The sequence below is a fragment of the Sebastes fasciatus genome, chromosome 1 (assembly GCF_043250625.1).
Source record: "Sebastes fasciatus isolate fSebFas1 chromosome 1, fSebFas1.pri, whole genome shotgun sequence".
Lineage (NCBI taxonomy): Eukaryota > Metazoa > Chordata > Actinopteri > Perciformes > Sebastidae > Sebastes > Sebastes fasciatus.
This window is the reverse complement of record NC_133795.1, coordinates 27,231,465-27,257,671: the sequence shown is the minus strand read 5'-3', so window position 1 is coordinate 27,257,671 and position 26,207 is coordinate 27,231,465. Positions and strand designations below refer to the sequence as shown.

The 26,207-nt window shown below is 39.4% G+C and overlaps 3 protein-coding genes across 6 annotated transcripts; 2 read left to right on the top strand and 1 right to left on the bottom strand.

Annotated features, from left to right (window-relative positions):
* Window positions 1-284: 284 nt before the first annotated feature.
* slc5a8l (solute carrier family 5 member 8, like) lies at window positions 285-9,094 on the bottom strand. The gene is made up of 15 exons (XM_074640832.1): window positions 8,265-9,094; window positions 7,880-7,945; window positions 7,597-7,648; window positions 7,135-7,202; window positions 6,243-6,397; window positions 5,806-5,946; window positions 5,588-5,717; window positions 5,403-5,491; window positions 4,973-5,085; window positions 3,258-3,325; window positions 3,092-3,178; window positions 2,784-2,962; window positions 1,559-1,668; window positions 1,367-1,452; window positions 285-1,251 (listed from the first exon to the last, which is right to left on the bottom strand). The coding sequence occupies exons 1-15, from the start codon at window positions 8,616-8,618 to the stop codon at window positions 1,138-1,140; spliced, it is 1,812 nt and encodes a 603-aa protein (XP_074496933.1). The 5' UTR covers window positions 8,619-9,094; the 3' UTR covers window positions 285-1,137.
* tshba (thyroid stimulating hormone subunit beta a) lies at window positions 3,080-15,937 on the top strand. Of its 2 annotated transcripts, XM_074640928.1 has the most exons (6): window positions 3,080-5,479; window positions 8,272-8,619; window positions 10,628-10,746; window positions 10,858-11,056; window positions 12,916-13,140; window positions 15,675-15,937. In XM_074640928.1, exons 2-6 carry the CDS (start codon window positions 8,617-8,619, stop codon window positions 15,750-15,752), a joined length of 624 nt encoding a protein of 207 aa, XP_074497029.1. In that variant the 5' UTR covers window positions 3,080-5,479; window positions 8,272-8,616; the 3' UTR covers window positions 15,753-15,937. The 2 variants fall into 2 exon arrangements, with proteins under 2 accessions (XP_074497029.1, XP_074497039.1); XM_074640938.1 differs by lacking the exon at window positions 15,675-15,937 and having other exon boundaries at window positions 3,083-5,479; window positions 12,916-13,550.
* Window positions 15,938-19,732: 3,795 nt separating this feature from the next.
* On the top strand, window positions 19,733-25,864 carry slc25a55a (solute carrier family 25 member 55a). Of its 3 annotated transcripts, XM_074640882.1 has the most exons (10): window positions 19,733-19,819; window positions 20,313-20,392; window positions 20,940-21,065; window positions 21,919-21,974; window positions 23,234-23,324; window positions 23,425-23,543; window positions 23,654-23,849; window positions 23,954-24,108; window positions 24,562-24,637; window positions 24,733-25,864. In XM_074640882.1, exons 2-10 carry the CDS (start codon window positions 20,373-20,375, stop codon window positions 24,890-24,892), a joined length of 999 nt encoding a protein of 332 aa, XP_074496983.1. In that variant the 5' UTR covers window positions 19,733-19,819; window positions 20,313-20,372; the 3' UTR covers window positions 24,893-25,864. The 3 variants fall into 3 exon arrangements, with proteins under 3 accessions (XP_074496983.1, XP_074496999.1, XP_074496990.1); XM_074640898.1 differs by lacking the exons at window positions 19,733-19,819; window positions 20,313-20,392; window positions 20,940-21,065; window positions 21,919-21,974 and adding an exon at window positions 22,008-22,471; XM_074640889.1 differs by lacking the exons at window positions 19,733-19,819; window positions 20,313-20,392; window positions 20,940-21,065; window positions 21,919-21,974 and adding an exon at window positions 22,008-22,486.
* The last annotated feature ends 343 nt before the right edge of the window (window positions 25,865-26,207 follow it).

The following is a 26,207-nucleotide window of genomic DNA, read 5'->3' as shown; positions in this document are numbered from 1 at the left end:
GTTGCCAAGGAGACAAAGGACACGGTTATTACCTCGACCAAAGCTCAATCTCTCTCTCCCTCTGTCGGCCTCTCCCTTGTTGCTCAGTTCAAATACATTTTACAGCCCTGAGTAGAAGAGTAACTGCGTTGCCAAAGCATTAACTGCACTGTAAAATTATTTTTCTTGGCTTCACTCTCCTGTATTCTATCTCAGAAACATACAAAGGTCATACTACACTCACTGGAGTTCTCTGTGCTGAATTTGTATGCTTGTGTATGTGTTTTCAGTCAACACGGTTGAACTTTGTACAAAATGTTTATTAACAAGTAGAATTTGTGACTAATTCATACAGGTATTTCATAAATTTGTGTGCAATTTCCATATAAAAATAACAAATAAACACACAACTCAAACAGTTACTCAATGTTTGCTTCAATACAGTAATGCCTTCACACATATTGTAAAATATCAAACAGTGTGCTTGTCTGTGTCAGCGTGACATGAAGGAGGAAACGTTTCACATAGACAACATAGCAGCTGCTATCAGGGAGAACAATTGAACAAAGGGGCAATAAAAGTAAAGTTGCCACATGGCTGCTGAACAGGAAATGGGAGCAGCTCAGTCATAGTGGGGCAAATGATGTGGTGACCTTGTGTTATTTTAAAAGCTTTTTTTCCCCCGTTGTTCTAATGAATATTAGGCTATGATAGCTGAAACGCTGTAGTTTAATTAATGGGTTATGTTATCCCACCATATGTTGCAGAAGATTTTCCTGCTGTACATTTCTTGTTTTTTTCTGTTGTTTAAGCACCTCAGTAGAGTAGCAACATAAATAGGCAAGCTCTGTAATTTCAATTATATCCTTTTAAATTTCCGTTTTAGTTATGCCAACCTTTATCAGTAGTTGTCAAGCTCTTAATGTGAAATTTGAATTATTTAGTGTTTTAATTCAAGCAACATGTTTCAAACATCATAATTCATATCAACATAAATAGGCACATGCTGCTAATGGAGCTACAATTATTTGTTTTTGCAAATCAAATGCACCACAGGGATTTAGCAGCAAAACAATTGTGACTTGTCATTTATATGTTTATAAAAACAATTGCATTAAATTGTATCCACGAAGGAAAAATGTATCGATAATAGCAGCGTTACAGTCTGGTGGCTTTTTCAGCATCTTTACTCTTCACGTCAGAGTCTGTGAATGTTGGGTTGTCAGCTTCCATATGAAAATCTGTTGCAGCCTTTTCTGTGACATCTGATGCCTGTAGTGGGTTGAGAACAAACTATTAATAACATATGACAAAATCTATATATCTGTATATATGTAATATATCCTTACTTTGTTACCAATTATCCACAAGAGTGTCAGTCTCCTACCTCTGATTTACTACATCTGCTGAAGCAGATCAGGTCACTCGTCTTCACAAACAGATCAGGGTTCATTTTTTCTTGCTTGCATCCTCCTAAAAAGAAAGACATATTCCCATAACTGTTTTATGGTAGATTTAGATTATGATATTCCATATTATATATGTCTGCAGTGGAGGTAGATGTTAGGAAATGTCTCACCTGTGATCATGCTCACCAGCAGTCCAAACACGATTGTGGTCAGTGTACCCAAGGCAGAGAAGTAGAGGTAGGACAGAGAGTACCAGGTCTCTGCCAGAGGAGGCCTTACACTGACACACACAGGAAATCATTGTTGTAACACCAACATGATTGCCACTTCTTTCTGATGATATACTGTATGAAGCATGGCTGCAACTAACAATTATCTTTTTAATCAGTTAATCTGCAGATTAAGATCTTGATTAATCGTTTGTTTTGTCCAACTAACAGTCCAAAACCCAAAGATAGTTAGTTAACAATGATATAAAACAGAGAAAAAGCAGAAGACTTTGCTATTTAAAGTTATAGAGGAGCAATGTCTACCTGAGCAGAGAACGAAGTCGTTCTCCATCTGTGTGTGTTGTAATCAGAGCTTCTCCGTGCTTTGTTGACATAGCCGGGCCGGCCGCACATGCCTTTTAGTGCATGTTCGTGCATGTGAACTTGCCCCACTTGCTAGCTCACGGCCGCTGCTCTGCACTGCTCTTATACAGCGGTTACAGCTGATAACGCCGTGTAGCACCCACCCTCAGGTTCCCCCTCGCTGTTATCTCTGTCAGCACTTTTGCTGTTTTTTGCACTGTTGGCACCGTTAGCTGCAAGCCGCTGGCTCGCCGTCACCATGTTAAAAATATTATATGAGGAATCGATCGCTTGTTAAATGAGTTGCGGAATACTTTTCTGTTGATCGACTAATCGATTAATCAACTAGTTGTTGCAGCTCAGGTATACATATACTTCTAGATTAAATGTCTTTGGATTTGGATTTTCACTCGATCACTGTGCACATCAATTGTGTTTCAGAATTTATTTTGAAATGCATTTAAAGCCTATACAAAAATACATTTCTGAAATGTAGTCCAGAAAAGCAGTGGGTGCTGCATATTTGATCTAGTTTAATTAAGTTTTTGGATATAGTGATATAGCGTTGTAGCATTCCAATGGGAGTATTCCCTGTGTAAGCGGGTTTTACCTTGATGACAGCAAAATCTATTAATTTTTACTTATATGTTTATTAAGTTTTTCTTTTCGTGATGAATTGACAAATGTAAGTCTTTTTAGGCCATTTTTTAAAGCATTAAATAATTCTGTATTCATTTGCTACATTAAATTGCTAACATACTGTGACCATATCATGTGCTTTAGTGACAGCAGATGGTCGTATGTTTCATGTAATATGACTCACTCAGGCACTGCACTTGTCCACGGAGCTGTCGTTGTGTAGTTTTGGCCCATTGTGTTGTTGCAGCCGGCCGTGCTGACATGGAGAGGATTTGTCTTTCCAACTGTTGGTGGGTAAATCTGGCCTCCGATCCCCACCCACAGGGTCAACACTAGACCAATGATCATTCCCACAAGCCCTCCCTGCAAAGTCAATACAACTGCAGTCAAATACTTCCTGGATGTGTCACAGTTGTTTTATTAGCTATACTTCTTTGTGCCGTCAGAGGGTGCAGTTGGCAAGCAGATGTTCCAGTAAAAGAAAATACTCACTATTGAATTCGATGTGCGGAACAGCATGCCTAAAAGGTAAAGACCAAGAAGAGGCCCGCTGATCATGCCAAATATGGACAGAGCTGCCTGGAAACAGAAAACTGTCAGGCTTGTAGTTCTTAGTGTTCAGCTCTAGGTGGTGCTGTAGAGCAATAACAGTACTTACCTGCAAAACGCTTCCCATCACTGAAGCAACTCCAGCCATCCCAATACAGAGGGCACCAAATAATACACCTGGGAGATGATAAATTCAACAATATTGAAATAAAAGAAAGTGCAGCTTTCAAAGAGTAGATCCAAACATTCTTTGGTGCAAATTATATGGCAGGTTAGCTAAACATTTTCTTAAGTTTTCTCGACATTTAAATGTTCTCATGAAAATGTAGTGATGGCTATAACTGAGGTTGATAGTAAATAGTGCTTTTTGGGCTCAGTGCATTTTAAAAACCGTTTTTCTTGCTTATCCAGGCTATCGACAGGTCTTGAAAAGTCTTAAAATACATTGAATTCAGTTTTTAAAAAGGCCTTACAAAGGTCTCTTACCTGTCATAGACAGTCGTGTTAGTTATTAGGGCTGACCCGAATGCTTCAAAGCTTTGAAGCTTTGACCGTTGCCATGGTAATCAACATCCAAATCAGTATTCAAATGCTTTGCTTTTGTTTTTTTATAAGTATGTAATAATAATGTATAAATCCCAAAATAGCCCATAAAATATGGAATAATCCTACAACATTATTCATTATTCACATTCAGAATGAATTATTATTAGTAATTTTCAGACGGATATCACTGTTTGTTGTGTGTAGAGGTGTGTGTGTGTACAGTAGTGTGGCAGCGGCACTGTCCCGGGCACTGAAACGGGGGAGATGGAGACAGACAGACAGAAGAACATGTCAGCCTACCACACCTCGGAGCTTTGAATACCTTCGATATTTCTCCTCAAAGCTTCGAAGCCCAAAAAATGGTATTCGGGACAGCCCTATTAGTTATAAAGTATTTCTGTATCCGATTACGGGCTGCCGGGACACATACATAAACTGAAAGTAGGATTGTTGCGACAGTGGTCTGTGTGCGCAGGAGACAGATCTTTTTTGTGACGTTTCAATCAGCACTATCAGACATATAGCAAGTGCTGTTACTACTGTTTGCTGCAGTTGCTAGGATGCTCATCTTCCAATACAGGCAAGTGTCACTTTTAGCAAAAACTTAAATGAAATTAATACAGTTTAAGTGTTTAATCCCTCCATCTGTTTTTTGTCCCTTTCCTAGGCCCAATCATCCTCACTGTTTTTTTCCATCAAACTTTCACTCTTAGCTGTGATACAGGTATTAAATAGTGTTATGTAATAACACTCTAATCAACAAATGAAGAAGAACATTATGATCTTGTTTAAATACACCATGGAGCCACACCCTCGATCTTACTCCCAAAAGACATATGGTAGATGTGCCTGCCTGTTCATGTTTCTCTCAGTAAATCTACCTGTTGAAACACTACAGATTAACTACTGCTTTTACATTGAGCCCTTTGAAGTCTGCTTTTAGAAACTCTTCACAAATAATGATTTCATTTTGTCGTTAAAGTAACAAGTTTTTCTTTTTTCACAGCTATCAGGCCGTCTATTGTTTACACGCTTCTAATCATGTCGTAACTCGTACGGTGCAACTGGAAACACTTTAAATAACAAGATAAGATACTGGTTATCTTATTGTGTACTGGTATCTTGTGAGCTTCCAGGAGTCGTACTGTACAATATTGTGATATTTATGATCAGAATGTACCGTAACAGTTTTTTCTTAGCATTAGTCACTCATTGCTTTACGCTTTGCTGATGCCTGCTCATTCTTGGGCTACTGTGAGAGCATTTTTTTAAACTTACTCAGACCCATGTTGAGCCAGGACACCTGTTTCTCTGTGAGGTTTTTGCACAGTGGAAGAATAAAGTCTTCCATGGTGACAGCAACAAGGGCGTTAATGCTGGAGGACACCGTGCTGGAAAACATGCAAAAGTAAGCTTTTAGTCACCGGACAGAACAGGAAGACTGATGCATTTGAATGAATAGATTACAGATAAGATAAGTCTCAGGTAGCAGCATGCAGATGGTCGTTTTGTGCATCATGCATGAATAAAATGACTACAACAACAATGATGTGGACTTTTCTCAGGAAACAATATAAGCCAGGTATTGTCAGCTTATTCTTTCCTTACCATAACACCTTATCTACAAGATCATTTCCTTACCACACAGCATTTCTAACTCTGAAGTAAAATGATAAATTTTTCCTTGTTTGCTTGTCTCAGGTCTCACCTAAGAGTCCCACTGTATGCAGCAGCCACAAACAAGCCAGGGATTCCTGGGTAGTCTGCCAGAATATCCATCACAAGGTAGGGCAGCAGCTGGTTTGCAAATATAAGCCATTTTTACTGTTAACACAACGAACAGAATGACGCCCATGTGTTAATGAGTAAAAAGACAATTCCAGCTGCAGTTACCTGGTCTTGGGTGGTTATATCGCCGTTTGTAAATGGGTCACAGTTCTTGTAAATGGAGAACATGGTGAGGCCAGAAAACACAGCCAGACTCACAGTCACCCACAGGCCAACCATGTTCACATACAGAGACCTGAGGGACAAAAGAGGACATGTCGGTGCACGAACCTTTGCTCACAGCTTATAAAATACCAATTGCATAGCATAATGGGAGCGCTCACATCTTGGCATGTCCCAAGGTTTTGCAGGAGATGTAGCGTTGCACCTGGGACTGGTTGATTGAGTAGACGGACACCCACATGATGCTCCCACCGACTACGATAGTCCAGAAAGTGTGCCGCTTCAGAGGATCCGGGTCAAAACTGTGATAAAACGTGTAAAAGTTTGAGATGACACTTTTGGGGCAATAAGCAGAATTGATAGTCAATTTTATTGATGATTGTGTGCAGAACAGTTTACAGTGAACCTTCTTTCTACAGAGCAATTACTGTGGAGTCACAGAAAACAATTATAGGAAAGTAAAGCTGATTTTTTTCTTCTGTGGCTGCAATCTAATTTTTCTGATTCAGGAAGCCCCACCCAATGCGGTATCATAATTAATGGTTTGAAACAAACTAACAACAAATGCTATCTTGGACAACTCTGCTTGTGCACTTACTCAAACGCCTCTAGTCGGCCTCCTTGGCCGGCGTCTTCCCAGATCTTCGTCAGGCCTCCCTGCAGTACAGCTCCTCTAGCTATAACAGCCACAAAACCTGCCAGCATGATCACCATCTGCAGCACGTCTGTCCAGATTACTGCTTTCAAACCGCCCTGAAACAAAACCCATGTCGGAGTCAGCTTATCATTTCCATTTGTGAAGTCTTTCCAATTTAGTGCTAGTTGAGGCTTGCTGTGATGTTAAATTGTGTACGATTGCACATTATCATGCAGAGAACAACTTGCTTTAGTTTCACAAGCAAATCAGACAGTAAAATAGGTGGATGATGATACCAAAGTGGTACCAAAAATTGGTCCTAAAAGCCAATTACCAGACTGCTTTTAGTGTACTATTTTTCAAATACAAGCACACTTGAACTCGAGGATTTCAGTCAATGTTTGTATACAGGTATACATACTTGTATACTAGGGCTGCACAATTAATCCAAATGTTATCGAAATTGCAAGATTGCCTACTGCAATTCTCAAATCTCAGGATAAAATCGCAAAATTTGTTAAAGGTGAAATGTGTGTCAAAATAGCGTTTTTAAATTAAATATTGTGGTGCTGCAGAGATGTCCTGGCCTACGCATCATATTCTACAGACTTTGTTTGCAGATCCCCCCAAAAATCACACCACAATCATTTTAATATGTTTTTCAATGAAAATAAGAATAATGATGTAAAAATGATCATTCCTTCTAAAATCGCAAATCATATCGCAGTTGCAATATCAGTCAAAATAATCGCAATTAGATATTTTTTCTTATTAAATCGTGCAGCCCTATTGTATACTCCTCGGCATGCAGATTATTAATTCTTCTTAACTTTTTGAAATGCACAATACCAACCACAGTGCAGTAGAGGATGCACACCGCTCCTGTAGCCACCAGCACTCCCCATAGATCAAGTCCTGTGACTGAGAAATCACAAAAAACAAGCTCCATTATGATTTCAAAATAAACCTATTGAGGCATAACATGTGACAGTTTTAGTAAATTCAAGCCAAAGTATCCACATAACCTCTCTGAAATGATGTATTGATCCATATTTTTTTACTTGACAATAGCGATACATTTTCCCTTTATTTAAAACAGAAGCAAGCGTGACATGGTCACCGTGACATGAACCACCTAGGTTCAATCTGTGTTTAACGAGAAAGAAGCACAGCTATAACAACTTGGTATTATATAAACTTTGTTATCAGGACAAATCAAATTACCACTAACACAGGTACCTCTGGAAGACTAAAGCGTCATATAAAGTACTTTTTATTCATAAGTGTTGCGGGAACAGCCCATGTATAAACTTACTTTGATTTAGCGCAAGAGCTGGAGCATAGATGACCAGACCGGTGTACAGGGCCTGACGAAGGATGCCACCATTAGTTTAATTGGATGGAAACACAACAAGCTTGTGATTCATATTAATCTTGGAATTGGTATCAATTTTACATAAAGTCAAAAAGAAAAAGAACAGGTGCTTTTTACCATGTTACATGTTGATTACGAATGCTTGTTCCATTCTTCATGAACTTTTATTTTTAATTATCTAAACACAAAAGGTCATTGAATATTAGAAAAATGTTTTAGTTACCGTCTGTACGATGTACATTGATGTCCCGATTATCCGAATGGGCCGGCTGAAACGCAACTCCAGGTACTAGAAATGAAAGAAAAAACGTCGATTTGGTTCACACACAATAGTTTAATTTAAACATCCTTATTTACAATTTGTTTTTGTTTCTCCATTTTGAAGGAAATACTTTTGTAGCAGTTGGATTCTGTACAGCCTTTGATGGCCATTAACCCCAGATCACTTTAAATCAACTGTAGTGGATGGATCATTAGCCACATTAACTTGTAAAAGTCTGGCTTGCTTTATTGGAGCTATCATTAAAGCGTCCTCGCTTTATTGATCCTTACATTTTAGCCAGCCTTTGTACCATTATAATCATTTACAGTCTGTGACATTTGCTCACCTCATAGGCGCTGGTGATCTGCAGTCTGTAGAAGAGCGGGACAAAGATCTCAGCAGTGACGGCAGACATGATGGCATAGGAGAAGCCGAAGAGCCAGAAGGCAGTTCCGTACCGGTAGGCCTCAGTAGGTGTGCCAATGACAGTGATGCCAGACATGAAGCTGGCAGTGAGCGACATGGCAACTGGCACAGCTGTCATTTGCCGTCCTCCCAGCAGGAATTCGGCGCTGCTGATGTCCTTGCGGCTTCGGATGGCTTGGAAAAGGCCGATGCCAGCTGCCCCGACAATTGTGCCAGCGAACACCACATAGTCCCACACAGAGAACGTGGCCACTTGACCACCTGTACCAACCATGGTTAGATCAGCAGAAGGAGCTTCTCTCTGAACTGTCGTTAAGAATACTTCTGTATTATGCAAGCTTGCTAACGTTTAATGTTCTTCCCTCTAACTTATCCTGAAATTGTCCTCAACTCCAGTTGTATACCAATACCAACAGCAGAAATACACACTCAAGACAAACAGAAAAATTCTTATCAGTGCATTTCAGACTTCAACTGCGAGATGTTTTTAAATCAGCTGCTCTCATGTTAAAAGTTTCCCTTCAAACCTTCAAACAAAGAATAGATCAATCCAAAGATTTCAGGGTTTTAGTCCTCCCTCGGTTGTTTTCGGCTTTTTCCAATCCAACCATCAACTATCAGAGTCGCTCCGACTGATAGTAGAAGAATGAGACACTTCAACCACCGTACAAGTCCTGCAATTGGCAGGAATCTGGTCCACTCTGATGCTTTCGGCAGACTCTAAAGATTAGTTCGCTTTAGTTAATAATCCATCAAGGACACACGGTACTGAAGTCAGCCATAATTACAGTGATCGTAAAAGGTGATAATCTAGTGGTTTGTTCTGACATTTTCTGCTGTCAAAGGGTCTCCATTCACACCCAGGAGGGGTCTTTATACAACTCCAGGTTACTCAGTAGTCATTCATTATGTGAGGAATTTCAGGAGGCAGGACCGGTTAAACCTTTATGGTTGGGTAACTCGGGGTAATGTGATTACATTGCTTTACTTGGCATATCTCTATCTTTGATTATCACTCCAGTAATGCAAAGGGAAGCATGTTATTTCAAAAACGTAGGGGTCGAGGGAAATATGTGACAACTACGGTAATAAATAGTGGAAAAGTAGGTGTAAGCAGTTGGCCGGTGCCTTTATGTCAGTACAACAGATATTAAGTCTAATTACTTGTAATATTAGAAATCTATTGAATAGAGATTTTATGGTTGATTTCATTTAAGTCGCTCTTGATGAGAACATCAGTTCCAGTCAAATCTTAAAACAAGTTAATGTAAAATGGCACATACTGTTAATGTTTGTAAAGATGAGTAAGAGCTGGGCGAAGGAATGAGCTGCTAAACTGGACAATGACTGACTCACTGTATTGTAATATTCTTTGCGAGCATTTACACACGTGACTACACATGTCAGCCTGCGATTGAAATGAAAAAGAAGAAAATCAGTCTGTCCATTGTATTTATAACAGACCCCATGAATGCCAACAAAAATGTGTTTGTAGGATTTCTATTAAATTATAGATAAAGAGATAAAAACAAACACAACAATAGCATTAAAAACAACCGCTTTACTGTACTTTGACTACCCTCGACAATCATTAAACAAAAATATAGATAAGGAAATTCCTACGCAGTTGGCTAGAAAATTGTACTCCTCACTTTTTAAGTCCAGGTACTGACTTGTCAGTAGTTTGACGCCTGTATCTGAAGAATGTGGTGTTCAGAGATGAATGCTACTGCAACAGTTTTTAATTCACTCTCTATGAGAGCAGATTAGATAAGCCTACTCTGGATGTTTTCTACCCGTGTTCATTACAAATTTGGACTGGAACAGTTTGTGATCATTTATTGTGCACATTGCTGACTGGTGTAGAATCTACAATGCACCGAAGCATCATTTCAACATGCACCTTCAGGAAGTGCTCTGACGTGTTTTGTTGTAAAATAAGTGCTTCTTCAGTTAATTTTTATCCAAATTAGAGACAGATTAGGTTTGTTTTGGAAAAATGAAGTAAAACTCAAGTTAAAATTTGAGAGGCTCTATGTAAAAATATGCATTCTTTCAAGCAAGAAATGAAGCTTTTGGGCAGTTTGAGACATCTAGTGGACACTGTTTCAGACCACTTTGGACCGAATCAGATACACAAGTTGCAGAGAGGCTTTCAGCTGGTGCAGAATCCATTGCGTCAATTTCCTTTGGTTATTGCATGGACTTTGTTCTTGAAGGAAATCATTAATTCATGTCATCCATATAATGGACTAAGAGTTCAGTTTTTCCTGTTCGTCACAGATAGAAGATAACTGCTACCTTGGATGCAGGTGGATTATAAAATGTTTGCATAAATACCGTTCAGCAGGGATGTTCAGACTCACAGCATCATCAGGCCTGCAGGTGCCCGCATCTCTCAAGCAGGTGACACACACACACATGCAGAGGGGAGCACATATGATATTTAAAACTTTTCATCCTCTCTGTTAAATGGTTGTCAATTTGTCTCTTTATCTTTCCTCCCCATACAGGTCCCAAATTGATTTGGAAAAATTAACATTGCTTAACATGGAGACGGCAGTGTTCACCTGCTGGCTCCTCTTTCTGCTGTTCAGCCCAGCTGTTCCCATGTGTTTACCCACCGACTTCACCCTGTACGTGGAGAGGCCAGAGTGCGACTACTGTGTGGCGATCAACACGACCATCTGCATGGGATTTTGCTACTCAAGGGTACGTATAAGTCCTAGATTGTCACTCATTCCTTCAGGTGGAAAAAAAGAAGACAGAAAAACCATCATACAGAAAAATAAACATTGAAAGTATTTTCAAAAAATTTAGTTGTAACTTATAAAAGCATATGTACTATTTTATTACATTTTAGAATATATTAAATATGGAAAATGAAAGAGTGAAACATAGGTATGTGGTTTAGATAAACTGCATTAATGAATACAAAAATGTTCCCATTAAAATCATAACATTTACAACAAAATTAATTTTGGGTCTTTATGTTTAAAATATATTATGACATCTTCTTAACAGAAGGTTTAAAATGTGGTTATAATGTTGAAAATGACTAAAATCTGACCAAAATTTGGCAGTAAAGTTAGAATTGTAAAAAAAAAAAGAAGAGTGATTCATTTTATTTTTTATCAAAAATACAGCAAACCTTTTCAAACAGACAACTTTTCAGGTATTATTCCTGACATAAGTACAACATGAAAAGTTCACAGTTGTGTTTTACATACGGTCAAGTGACATAAAAATGTAAATATTTTGGGTCCATTTCTTTCCGTCTTCAGTTGAAAACAAGCCCATAAATAAAGTTTTGTTATCTCACGGAATTTAAATATATTATAAGAGACAGAATCGAGTAAGTCTTGCTAGATAACTCGTCCTAAGGCGCTCCATCTTCAGGTGAAAAAATATACAGTATAGTGATTATTATTTTATTTTATTTTCGGAGCATAGGCAATAAAATGGAGACATTTTCCCAAACAGGACAAAACACAATAACTAATAATTAATACAGATAATCAAACCAGATTATGCTATATTGTAAATACAAAATTGGCATAAATAAGAAATAAATCGGCATATCGCAATTTGTCAGGTCAAGGAGTATTGCATAATGCTCAAATAAGTAATAGTAAGAATGTTGATATGTAAAAAGATTGTAAACAATGTTTAAAAGATAGTCACTGGACTTTAAATGTACATGATGTTTAGAAAGTCAGAGGATATTACCGGAATGGCAAAAAGTCTACTTCATCATTCAGTCCTGGAGGCTTAGTAGCCTTTAAATTGACAATCCAAAATGTTTCTCATTGGAAGTGTTTTCTTAGTTTATCGCCACCTTTTATATGGTTAGGTATGACTTTGAGGGCAACAGTTTTCAGTGAAGATTGACTCCCATGTCTTGCTTGATTGTAATAAACAGCCATAGGATAGTTTAGATTTTTTGTACGAATAGCAGTTTTATGCCCAAGTAAAGTAAAGTTAAAATCGTAAACAAAAAGATTATTGACTCATTTTAGTTTTTACCAACAATACAGCAAACCTTTTCAAAGTCCCCGTGTCAACATACAACGTTTTGGGTATTATCCCTGACATAAGGGCGGATGTGGCTCAGAGGGTAGAGCAGGTCGTCCACAAATCGGTAGGTCGGTGGTTTGATCCCCGGCTGCTCTGGGTCACATGTCGATATGTCCTTGAGCAAGACACTTTACCCCAAATTGCTCCCGAAGGCATAGCCATCGGTGTGTGAATAGTATTTAGATTAGATCCTGATGGGCAAAGTTGGCACCTTAGCAGTCTCTGCCATCAGTGTGTGAATGGGTGAATGCTGACATGTAGTGTAAAGTAGACTAGAAAAGCGCTGTATAAAAGCAAGTCCATTTACCATAAGTACAACATGAAAAGTTCACAGTTGTGTTTAACATTAGGTACAAGTCACATAAAAATATAACTATGTTGAGCCCATTTAGTTCCCTTTTTAGTTGAAAACAAGCACCTTAAATACATGTTTGTGTTCTCAAGGAATTGAAATGTATTATAAGTTCACTCTTGTTTGTGTATGTGGTGAGCAGGACAGCAACATGAGGGATATAATCGGCCCACGCTTCCTCATCCAGAGAGGCTGCACCTATGACAAGGTGGAATACCGCACAGCCATACTGCCCGGCTGTCCCATTGACACCAACGCCGTCTTCACCTACCCCATGGCTCTCAGCTGCCACTGCGGTGCCTGCAGGACTGACAGCGACGAGTGCGCGCACCGGGCCAGCGTGGACGGAGCGAGGTGTACCAAACCAGTAAGACGCATCTACCCATACCCTGGCCAGAGCAACTACATGATCCCTTTCTGATTCTTCTGTTGTTATCATCTTGTTAAAAAGCTGAAACTGCATGATCCGTGAATGTTTTTAGAAGAGACAGACGTCATCCTTTATCTGTGATAGATACAGTGAAATCTACACTGTCTGTACTGGTACCTATTGTACCAGCCTGTTTTATTGTGTCTTTGTTGCCCAACGCGTGTGTGCTGCAGCTCTGCTTCTCAATTTACAATGGGGGGGGTTGATGCTGGTGCGTATTTTTGTCGGCGTCATTATTTATCCACCTGTACACTTGTGTGCGTGTGTGTGACTCCCAGACATATCATGTTTACTGTGAAAGGGATACTCTGAATGCAACTCAATTAAAGCTGAAGTCTCTAAATAGCTCTCTGACTAAGCCGTGCTTGACTTAATCGCATAAACCATACTGTAGCTTTCTGTTTACTACATAAACACACGAGGCCGTGACGCTCTTCAATGTCACCCCGGGATACTTGGCTATATTTGCCTCAGCAGTCATTCTGGAAGGCACATGATTGTTGACACTCCTCCTCTTATTAAATGGATTACCAGCGAGCGTGTTGAGCCCCAAAGAGCAGGCACAAAGCTCACAGAAGAGTCACCAAACACCATCATTTCAGTGTGACTTTGTATGTTGAGTCATTTTGTCTCATCCCAAGTAGAGCTTATATGTGTAGTTCCCCATTCACAAGGGGAATTTGGGAAGACAGCTGGAGCTTATTAATAGTGCAGCAGTTCAGAGTGGGAGAATGTATGAGAAGTCCATCATGTGGTGACACTGCTCTGTCATCACCTAATTTTATATTCTGTCTCTTCTGTATATACAGCATTCTTCTGCCAGTGACAGTTTATATATTAAAGTGTCTCTGTGTTGATGAAAAAACTATTTTCTAATGGTTACTATATGTAACTCAGCCTTCTGCAGCTCTGATAGCTTCTCACATTTAGTAAAATATAAAACAGAATAGAAAGCTGGTGAACTAAAGGCCAGAAAACATCAACTTTGAAGGGACAGCACAAAGGGCGAGGATTATTTTCTGTCTCGCTTTCATCAGTCAACAGGAGTGATCACCATCTGCATTACTCCTCACATCAAGTTATGCATTTGTAATTAGTGCTTGTTCATACCTTAATTTTAGTCAATATATAATTCAGTAGTATATAACTATGCAAAGGAGTCCTATGAGTACAATGAGTCTATATGATCGAGCATGGCTTTACTCATAAACCCACATAACTGGAGGGTTAATTGGGGTGTATACTTTATAACTTTATACGAACGGTTGACCTTATATAACTCTAAAATCATCAGACTGGTATGGCACAATGGTTTGAATTGCCCAGCTGAAATTCCCCGTGTAGTGGTGTTTTGAAAACCCGAATACCCAAATGGAAAAAGCAGTGGATGAAATGGAATTTGCTTCCATCAGCAGTCCAAGAGAACCAGCCATGTGACGCACATACCGATCACTCTTTCATTCAGACAAACCGTACAGTTTTGTTTGTGTTGTGTTTATTCAACTAGAAAAAATGGGCCATTTTTTTTTCCAGCCATGCACTAGGGTTGTCGATCTGTCTGTCTGTCTGTCGGTTGGTTGGTTGGTTGGTCTGTCCACCACTTCAGTCTAGACTGAAATATCTCAACAAGTAATGGATGGATTAAGATTGAATTTAGTATATACATTCATGAACATGATCCTCCGACTTTGCCTTTAGTGTCTTTGGTTTTTAGTGACTTGTCTGGAAACTATTGGATGGATAGTTATGATGTTTGTTACAGATATTCACGGTGCCCCGGCGATTTGTCCTAATGACTGCTCAAAGTTTTCATTTACCCTGTGAAATATCTCAACATTGACACCTACCCGATGGATTCGAACAAAATTTTGTGCAAACATTCATAACTCCCAGACGATGAATCCTAATGACTTTATGATCCACTCACCTTTCCTCTAGCGTCATGAGATTCACATTTATGGTTTGGAGTGAAATGTTTCCACAACTAATTTCATCGATTGCCATAAAATTTGGTACACACATTCATGGTCCCTTCAGGATGGATTGTAATAACTTTGGTGATACCTTAAAAGGCGCTAAATATGGGATTGGGAGCATTTCCATTTCCTCTCAATGACTCTCAACATGGCGATGGTGAGCCAGTGGCTCGCAGCCAACGGTGCTAACAGTGCAAACAATGGCGAAAGTGTTGACAGAGGTAGCAGTGTTTACCAGAGCGGGAACTGGAGGGTAGTCACCGTCTACCGCCGCCGTCTCTCAATTATTAGCTTCTAAGGGCATAACTCAGGGTGAAGGAATGAAGGACTTGGGGCTGTTCAGTTTTGTTCCTTGAGGAGGTGATTCGGTGACTGTAGATTTCTATATAGTCACATTGTAATAATCGCCGGCAGCATTTGGAGAGGCTTTGAACTACTCAAGGGCGAGGACAGGGGGGAGGCACACGGGACTGCATGTTCTGTTCTTTTCAGAAGGTCACGGGAGGATGGAGTCAGAAGAAGAAACAAAAAAGAAGATATGCAGCAAAAACATCACGTGCCATAAGCTCATGACTATTGATATTGTGTAAACCATAAAAACGCTGGATCAGGGATAGCTCGGGGTTCAGACTTCGCGAACTGACCCATGCATTGTATGTTGTCAGGGACACGTTGATTGGATCCAGATTTCTGTAAACTCTGTTATCTTACTTATGCAACATTAATTGTTCGGAATAAATTGTATTATTATGCTTTAACCCGTCTGTTTGGAAAATCTCTTTGTCACACAAGATTAACCAGCACGTAACTGGGCCTTGACCTCTCGGAGGTAGAAGGCCAGTTCCTTCAAGAGCTACTAGCATGAGTGAGCGGAGGGGTACTCAGTTGGTTGCAGTCTGCAACCACACCACTAGATGCCACCAAATCTTACACACTGCACCTTTAAATGCTAGATTTCACATTCACAAGAGCAGATAGAGAGATATTGTTGAAGACAAAAGTATAATGTTTGCAACATTCATTGTAACATACACAGTAGTTCCAGCATTGTTTGAATAATAAAAAAAGACCAAACAAACTGGTACAAGCGCATACACAACTGTACTGTAAATGTTCTTCAGTATCAGCATTGTAAGTTTTCCTAGTGAACTGAATATTTTTATATTATGCAGCTTATAATAAGATCCTGAACACAGACTGTCCAAGCCCTGGAGAAATTATCTGAGTTACTGCTCGTCTTTTGGCGTCAACAGGGTTTATAATGAATGTTAATATGATCCCTGATTATCTGATTCCTGATTCAGCTACATTTAACTACAAAAGATACTGATCAAAATAACCCAAGTATGAATTAATAGAATTTAATCAAAAAGAATAGAATAGTTATGCAAGTACGAGATGTAATGTATGTTGCCCCTGGGAAAGGATGTAGCACCCACTGTTACACAACTCCCCAGTTTAAGTCGTGCCAGTGAAAGACAGGTTCTATGCACTGGAATGTGTTGAAAACCCAACATCACAGTTAAACCAGTTTCAAGCCTAACAAGTGCTCTCTTGCCTTTGGCATACACCTGGTAATTTTTCTTAGTCAGCACCCAAGACTTAGTGAGCACCTGCAATTGAAACATATTGAATTTACCAGATGGTCTGATAAAACCCTGGACAAATCCCTTTGAGTAATTCAATAGGTAACCTTCTGTTAGAACATGTTTGTATTACCACATCAATACTTTTTTGACATTTATTTACCTAAGGTGAGGTCACGGCCGTGCTTCTCTTTCTCAGCAAAACCTGCTTCTTGTATAACCTGACATCGCCAGACCAATTCGCAAATGCAAATTAAATGGCATCTCCCAGAGCTAATAAAACAGGAGCTTGCAGATTTGTCTGGTTACCAGGCAACATTTTAACCCACAAAGGTCCACAGAAACGCACAAGCGAGTCCAGCGTCTTGCTCGAGGAAATCTTTTGGGGAATGAGAGAGGGGAGGAGATTTGTTCAGCTTCGTTGTCCTTGTTTTACCTTTACGTCTATTTCTGTGTATGTGCATTGAGACCAACAAAAGATACTCCATTACAAGTAAATTCCTGCTTTTAAAACCTGACAATGTAAAGTAGTCATGCGCATCCTAAACCGTTGTGCTGGACGAAGAAAAGACAGCAATGAAAATATAAATAAAGGCCGCACACTGTAGCTCCCTTAAGTGCAATTTAATTGCACATCCGCAAGTGAATTTAAAACCTACCTTAGTAAAAGTTTGTATTTGTATTATCAGCAAAATGCAGTTAAAAGTATCGAAACTAAAAGTACTCATAATGCAGGAAAAGAGGGAGCTAATTGTAACTATGTGGTGTACTGTTGCGTAATTCATCTTTAACAGTGTACTGTATTTTTCCCACAATAGCCTACATTATGTCACTCTGTGTACTTTAATTGTACTTGATTACAGTAGGTGTGGTCAGTAATTGTCCACCCCAAAGTAGCACAGATTAGGATGATGTCATCTCACTGGTGTTTCAAACAAGTTTACCAGAATGATCTGGAAAGATCTCACTGGTGTTTCAAACAAGTTTACCAGAATGATCTGGAAAGATCTTAATGCCATGATGATCTTACCTCATAGATTTACAATAAGATAAGATAAGATGAGATGAACCTTTATTAATCTCCGGAGGGAAATTCAGGTGTCAAAGCAGCAACATCAGCAAACAGAGTGAAAGAGAGGAGATAGTAAAGATAAACAAAAATTATAAAAACAATAATAAAGATATAAAAGATACAGAGTGAATGGGTGAACATAGTGTGTACAGTCCGTCAATAAATAAATGAAGTATGTACAATAAATAAATGTAATATAAATGTACATATGTGCAGTCCATAAAGTGGTAATTAATAGGAAGTTAATGGGACTAGGATTATTTTAACTTTAAAATCCCAGACCAATTCGCAAATGCAAATTAAATGGCATCTCCCAGAGCAAATAAAACAGGAGCTTGCAGGTTTGTCTGGTTACCAGGCAACATTTTAACCTACACAGTTCCACAGAAACGCACAAGCGAGTTCAGCGTCTTGCTCGAGGACATCTTTCGAGGAATGAGAGAGGGGAGGAGATTTGTTCAGCTTCGTTGTCCTTGTTTTACCTTTACGTTTATTTCTGTGTAAGTGCATTGAGACCAACAAAAGATACTCCATTACAAGTAAATTCCTGCGTTTAAAACCTGACAATGTAAAGTGGTCATGCGCATCCTAAACCGTTGTGCTGGACGAAGAAAGGACAGCAATGAAAATATAAATAAAGGTCGCACACAGTGCATTGACCCCTTCAGCCGTTTACGATACGATACAACTTTATTGTCAGTTTGCACTGAAATTCATTTTGCATCCATAGGCAGCTCAGTTTGAGAAAAAGTACACATACAATAGACATACTGTTACCATAGACAGACATACAAGTAAGACCCATCAGACAAAAAACAAAACACATCACAATTATTCATACATAACCCATTACAAAATGACCATCTGTCCTCTGGATTGACATGTCTTTTGCAGCACATTAATTATTATTTAGATAGTCTGATGGACAAAAGCGTTCTTTAACCTGATGCGGTTAAATGTAGGGACTCTGAATCGCCTCTTGGAGGGCAGAAGTTGATTCAAGATTCAAGAGTTTTATTTGCCATTTGCACCTATAAGTACATTGGAATTCTGAGCAGTTTACACCGAGTCAGCTTTAAGAAAAGTCACAAGGTAATTACAGTACAAAATATATTCCCCTATTAAAACATGTAAGGGATCAGAAGAGATGCTGTTGGCAAGTCTGAGCATGCTCTTGTTGTGAGCTGCTAAAGGATAATCTTTCCAAAAAAAAAAAAGTATAAATGTAAGTATTCATTTTACTTTTAACCATGATAATTGAAAGAAGTGTTCACAGAACAATCGTGTCTTTCATCTCCCAGCCTTCATCATCTTTGCAGCTGTATGATATAATATTTGTATGAGAGCTACAAGTTCTTTTAACATGGTCATGGAGCATATATACTGTATATTTGTATTCTGGGGGTATCGTTCCTATGCAGAGGGTAGTTTAGTTTATTTATTGACTACAGGAGGGCGCTTTATGTTTTAATAATGTATTTATTTATTGTTTTGAGTTGAATGTGCTACTGTAATTGTGTACTGTAATTACCTTGTGCCTTTTCTACCTTTTTTCTTTTCTTAAAGCTGACTCGGTGTAAACTGCTCAGAATTCCAATGTAATTATAGGTGACAATGGCAAATACAACTCTTGAATCTTGAAAGTGTTCACAGAACAATGGTGTCTTTCATCTCCCACCCTTCATCATCTTTGCAGCTGTGTGATTGGTGGATTGGGCGGATTGACTGACGGGTCTTCCAATGAAACAAGAGAAGACGTCCAAAATAGCCAATCAGCTCCGGATATGCAAATGAGCTGTGCGGTGAAGCGTTGTATGTTGATGGTAGGACAGACTTGGGTGGTCCCGCCCCCTGCTTAAAACTCAATGGAAATTTCCACTCTCTCTTCTCTCTAGTATATATCAGCAGACCGGCGAGGCGCACAGAGGCAGACATTAACCGCTCTAAACAACCTTACAGAACTACCACAAGACAATCTTTTGGTGAGTAAAATATTTTCATTTATGTTTGACTTATTTATTACGTGTTTTAAACCCACTAAGTTGTTCTCGGTAGCCAGTTTGTTCGCTTTTAGGGACGCTATTGTTCTGAATGTGAGCTTTTGGTTACCATAGCCGACCGTTAGCTATTTAAACAAGTTATCGAATGTGAAAGCAACGTCTCTTTAACCGTTATGAGACGCATTCCAAATTCCAAATTCGTGCCGCTACATTCCAGTTCTTTGTAAATTCAGCCTGCACGAAAGATTAGTATCAAGAATGAATGGCATGCCCATGTATGGTGTTCCGGTATGCGAGTTTAGAGCCCGCCCACTAGCAGGGCTGCTGCTTCACGGTCCTGTGACCCTGAGAGGCGCCTGCATAAGCCAAATGCCTGCTGTGTGGGTGGGATAAGATCTGTGCATATAAGAGTCTGTGTGTTCTCAGGAACCTCATCATTTATCTGAAGTTAACTCCCCCTGTTTTCTCTGTCTAGGACTATTCACATACATCACTACATTTTTGAACCTCTATCTTTACGGATTTCAAAGTCATCATGTCTCAGCAGCAGATCAGGTGAGTTTGTTTATTTATTAGTTTATTTGACAGGGACAATACATAGGCATTGTTACACTTAATTACATAGCCAATAGCCATAGCTAATTTGCAGACCATGTCCCTGGTTAGGCTTTTAAGAAAAAGAAAATACATTTAAAAAAAATAAATATAGAATAGCACATCTTACATAAAATCAAATAATGCAACATTGTACATTACAATCAATTTACATATGTACTGTATGTTCTCAATCAATAATCAGTGATCTTTAATTAATAATAATAATAATAATAATAATAAGATAGATAATTAAATTTTCATAATTAAAAGTAAAAATGTTTTTTGTCTGTTGGTTCAACTAAACAATACATTTAAAGACCATGGGCCTTAGGAAAACATGGATTTTATTGTTCAAGTGATTAATCTAGAAAATGGCTTGCATCTTAATCAGTGATTAGAAACATTCCAGCCCTAATTATAGGCCTACCTTCATTTCATTTTTCCCGATGACATAATGAATTTCCACATTAAAGGGTTACCAATGTTTTTTGTTGTCTCCTTTCAGCCTCCCAGCCAAGCTCATTAATGGAGGTATTGCTGGTATTGTTGGGGTTACTTGTGTCTTCCCCATTGACCTGGTAAAGACCAGGTTGCAGAATCAGAGACAAGGACAGCAGGTCTACAAGAGCATGTAAGTGTTTCTAGTTACTCAGAGTTTGTTTGTTTTTCTTAACTTGCCCGGCCAGGCAAGTGGGTCAGAAATCTACTTGCCCGAAGTCAATTTTCATTTAAAAGTTCTAAAGTTAATGGTCTTGTTTTATCCGCCTCTCTCTCAAACTTGCAGCAAACTACACAATACATAGTTGGAGTTTCATCCACATCCTCTCTCATGCCACCCAGCTAAAACCCTGTTTCCAGGATAATTGAAATGCTCGTGCCAGATCCATACACTGCATGTGCAACTCTCAACAGAGATGAGAGGGAAGTGGGAAGTAGTTTATTTATAGAGCACATTTTAAAACAACAAAAGTTGACCAAAGTGCTGTGCGGTGGTAAAACAACAATATATAAGAAGGCTCACTCCTTATACTTTCATCATCATTTACCACTTGCCTGATGGGGCAACTATCCCGACGTGGAAATTTACTTGCCATGAGGAAGCCGTATTGTTAAGCTGCATTGTTAAGCGCTGGTTACTGTTGTCTTGCACGACAACACCCTGTTTGCCAAATCTATTTGCACTCTAACTAATACACCCATACTGTTATCCAGTACTATTCTTGCTAAACCCACAATTACACAAGCAGGACGTCATGATTAATGTATAGATTAGTGACATTCCTGACGTCATTCCTCTCCAGTGAGATGGTCCAAATGCTTTTGAAGGGTGGAAATGTACTGCTCCGTTTGCTCTTGCAGCGAGCATCTATGTTTACTCAGAGCAGTCACTGATCCCTGACTTTTGTTAGGCTGTCATCGTGATGAATAACGCTGCTTTAAATAGTCCAGACCACTAATATTTCCCTCGCTTTCTTTTTCCGTAGGATGGACTGCCTTGTCAAGACAGTTCGATCAGAGGGTTTTTTTGGCATGTACAGAGGTAAGAGTTATGCACATCTGAATATTAAGAACCAGTAGGCTCAAACGTGTAGGACAGGATTAAATGTCGGAGAGAGTAAGATCTTTCTATGCTGAGGTTGAACATTGTTGGTTGGTTCAGATACAGTATATTTTGAATGCATGATGGGTTGCTTATTTAAAATATAGTAATGAGAATAACAGAATAAGTTATGAAACTGAAGTGGCCAAAGCTGCTCTCATTCAAAATGGTTTTACAGCTTTAAGCTGGTGTTTTAATAGCATTCATGCAGTAAGTAAGAAAACACATTGTTTATTTATCAGTTTTGTTCATTGAATGTCTAAAAGAAAAAGTGATATCTTGTGGAACATAGTTGCATACTAGGAAAATGGAGACCTTTTAGTCTGGGTCTCTGCTTGTGTGAGGAATGCTGTTGTTGCATCTGTGTTTTTCATATTACAGACTTGGGTCCCCCTGGGATATTGAAGGCTAGCCGATATGGCGCAGCCACGCTGGAGGCAAATCATTTAATGGTTCTTACTATATTGCTCTATTTAAACTATAGGCACAAGTTTTTGTTTTGCCATCTGTTTTGTTCTGTAATTTGACTTCTCATTAATAACTACTTGGCTGTCTCTTCACTGTCCTGTCCACTTGTCGTGGATCCTCATTCTCTAGACTATGAAGATGTGTCCTTGCAGACTTTGGTTGATCTTGAAAATGAATCTTTGGTGAACTAAAGTTTATTTTACATGGTCAACAGTCTCAAAGATGAGTTTTTAAGTTTGCCTGAAGTCTGCACACACAGTACATAGTCCAGGATTCAGTCTGTCCTTTCACTAACATATCTTTATTTCTCTTGTTGTCATTAACCTACTGACTTGTGGCCTTTCAATAGAAACACATATTTCCTTTCTTTAAAATTCTCTGCACAAAGTGGGCCTCACTGTACTCACTGTACTTCATAGACTTGATGTTTGCATCTTCCTCTGAACATTCATCACCCTCCTCATTTCTCCTCTTGTCTTGTGTATTTTTTGATTGATTGTCATTTTCCTTTTTGAAACATGTTTTTATTGTAATTTCTGTTGACATAATCTCCCTCCATCATTATGACTGAAGCTACTTTTAAATTGAGCATTTGTCTTGTCTGTGTGTAGATTGGCTATACGATGGACTAATTACATTGTAATGATAGTGGCAGGGAATGTTTTTCTACATGTGCTGAATGAAAACGGGATTGTGACTTCAATGCTAACTCTGCTTCTTTTCTTCATCAGGCGCTGCTGTAAATTTGACCCTGGTCACCCCAGAGAAGGCGATCAAGCTGGCTGCTAATGACTTCTTCAGACATCACCTGTCCAAGGACGGGTAAGCAAAATCATCTCATGAAATCATCAAAAACAGAATCTTAGGAAAATGCAGCATCTCGTCAATTGTGTTCCTTAATATTACTCCTATCTGTTAACAGAAAGGGGCTGACGGTGATTAAAGAGATGCTGGCAGGTTGTGGTGCCGGCATGTGCCAGGTCGTTGTCACCACCCCCATGGAAATGCTCAAGATACAGCTACAGGATGCAGGCAGACTTGGTGAGAAGAATACAATGTTTAATATATGTGTGCAATATATATGTACATTTAACTCAAAAATACTGCCATCGTGTGTGTGTATATTAACATGTTCTGTCTTTTGTCCAAAGCGGCCCAGCAGCAAAAACCTGTCATGATGTCTCCCACCAAGCTGGTGGCCACTAACACCATGCTCAGCCGCTCCTACAACTCCGGCACGGTGGTGTCGGCACCACGAGCTGTATCTGCCACACAGATCGCAAAGGAACTCCTCCGCACGCAGGGCATCCAGGGGCTCTACAAAGGGCTAGGGGCAACGCTGATTAGGTAAAACATTTCCCTCCTGAAGAGGAACCACATTAACATGTTAGACCAGTTTCTGGGTATCAGGTTTTCAGTCTGAAACAACTCTTTTGTTTCATCTCTTTCAGGGATGTTCCCTTCTCTATGGTCTACTTCCCGCTGTTTGCCAACCTGAACCGCCTGGGCAAACCCAGCCCCGAGGAGTCGTCGCCCATCTATTGGGCTTTCCTCTCAGGCTGCGCTGCAGGATCTGCCGCCGCTGTGGCTGTTAACCCTTGTGACGGTGAGTTTTTTGAGAGGCGCGATGTGTCCTGTTTATTAGTACACACGTCCTGGAAAACCTAGAAAACAATTGACCAATTTTTGTAGTCATTGAAAACATGTGGAAAATGAGAGAAAAAAAGTAAACTGTCCAGGAAAATCTTGTGTAGTCCAGGAAAATGATTTCAACGTTCTCCTATTTTCCTTCAGCCAAAAAATGAACTACTATCTATCAGAGCCATGCGAAAGGGTTAAGTTATGTTCAGGATTATGTTAACGTTCAAATGGTAGTTTATGGACGAGAGTATGGAGAGAATATACGCTGTGAACACTTTTTTAAATCAGACTTCCACAGAGAGGAACATATGAGTTTACGGCGCGATCCCTGTTAGTCATACCAGCTAGATCGTCACTGAAAATGATCCCTAGTAAAGAGTGGGAACGTAATCTTAATATTTGTCATTCTTTTTTCCAGTTGTGAAGACTAGACTGCAGTCACTGAACAAAGGAGCCAGTGAGGAGACTTACAGTGGAGTTGTGGATTGCGTGAGGTAAGACACTTGAATGATTCATTGTTACATGACTACCTTTCCTTTTTTGGTGTGTGTGTTCGTATACATAAACTCCTCCCTCTGGTTCTCCACAGTAAAATAATGCGGAAGGAGGGGCCCTCTGCCTTCCTGAAAGGAGCAGGCTGTCGAGCTCTGGTCATCGCTCCTCTGTTCGGCATCGCACAGGTTATGTACTTCGCTGGAGTTGGCGAATACATCCTGGACAACTCACCTCTGAACATCCTGTCGGCATGAGAGCACATCAACTCGCTGGCTATGCGTAGGACCTTCTGAGCGTAGATGGCGGAACAACTGGCAGCTACATACCATCAGTTCTCACAAAAACAACAAAAATATCACACTAGCCTTTCTCTGACAGTCAGAGAAAGGCTTATGAAGACCTATGATTTCATCCTCTGACAGCTGTGTTGCACTTAAACACTTTTGTGACTTATTCAGTAGGCTGTAGCCAATGTTTGCACTTGGAGCTGTTTAGCCTAACAGGTCTGGGGGGGACTCAGAGTTGCAGTGTTATTCTTTCTCTGTCCCCGAGACAGTCCTGTTCTGTTTCCCTCTATGAGGGAGGGGAGCTCACTCCATCAAAGAGACAGACCTATTGTTGTGTTTTCTTCCATATTATCATCTTTCATATTATTTTGTATGCTAGTTTTTATTTTTGAATTGCTGAATGCAGCAGCTTGCAGTACTGTGTATGTTTCCTTTTCCATCGCTGTCTCATGTTACAAAGCCTTCAAGTTGGAACAAAGGCTTCAAACGGGAGACACATGGGACCCAAAGGGATCTTTTTTTAATTTGTTTTTTTTAACATACATTTTCAGCGAGATTTGTCGAGTGTTTAATTTCACTGATCATGAACCTTCCTACTGACATGGGACCATATGGTTTGCCAAACGGTAAACTGTGTCCTGTTATATACTTGATATTAGCCCTACAGTTGTCTAGTAGTCTACTGCAGTGTTTGTATCTTAATACCTGCAAAAACTTGAGATGCATTCATGCACATTATATATGTATGTGTTTGTCACCGTGACCTCAGTATAGATATTAACATGCATAACTGAACCGCAACATTTTTTTTTTTCTTGGTTTATGCTTTAACACGCTTGGCCAGAAAAAAAAAAGCATTACTACTGTGACTGACCATGTTTTGTGATTGTGATCCTTTTTGTACATACCGTATATATAAACATTAAAATTTGCAATGTACTCATTCTGTGTTCGTGGATTGATTTGACTGTATAACAAGAGCAATGCAAATGTAGAGAAACCAGTATCTGTTTACACGAGGGGAATATGCAAAATAGCCATTTCGTTTGTTTGTTCCAGCGACGACGCCCTGTAAACAGTGCATCACAAACAACTCAACTTTTTCATCCCACTGGAGTTTGCAGGTCTATTCCACATAAATTATATGAAGATTCTTGCTACTTTGTTGCAGACTCTTAGTTTAAACCGGTCTTAAACTCCTGCTAAGCTAATGCCTGTACAGCCCCTATAATAAAAGCAGCAACGGTTTAGTGTGTGCTGCTGTATTGTATCTCACTGTATC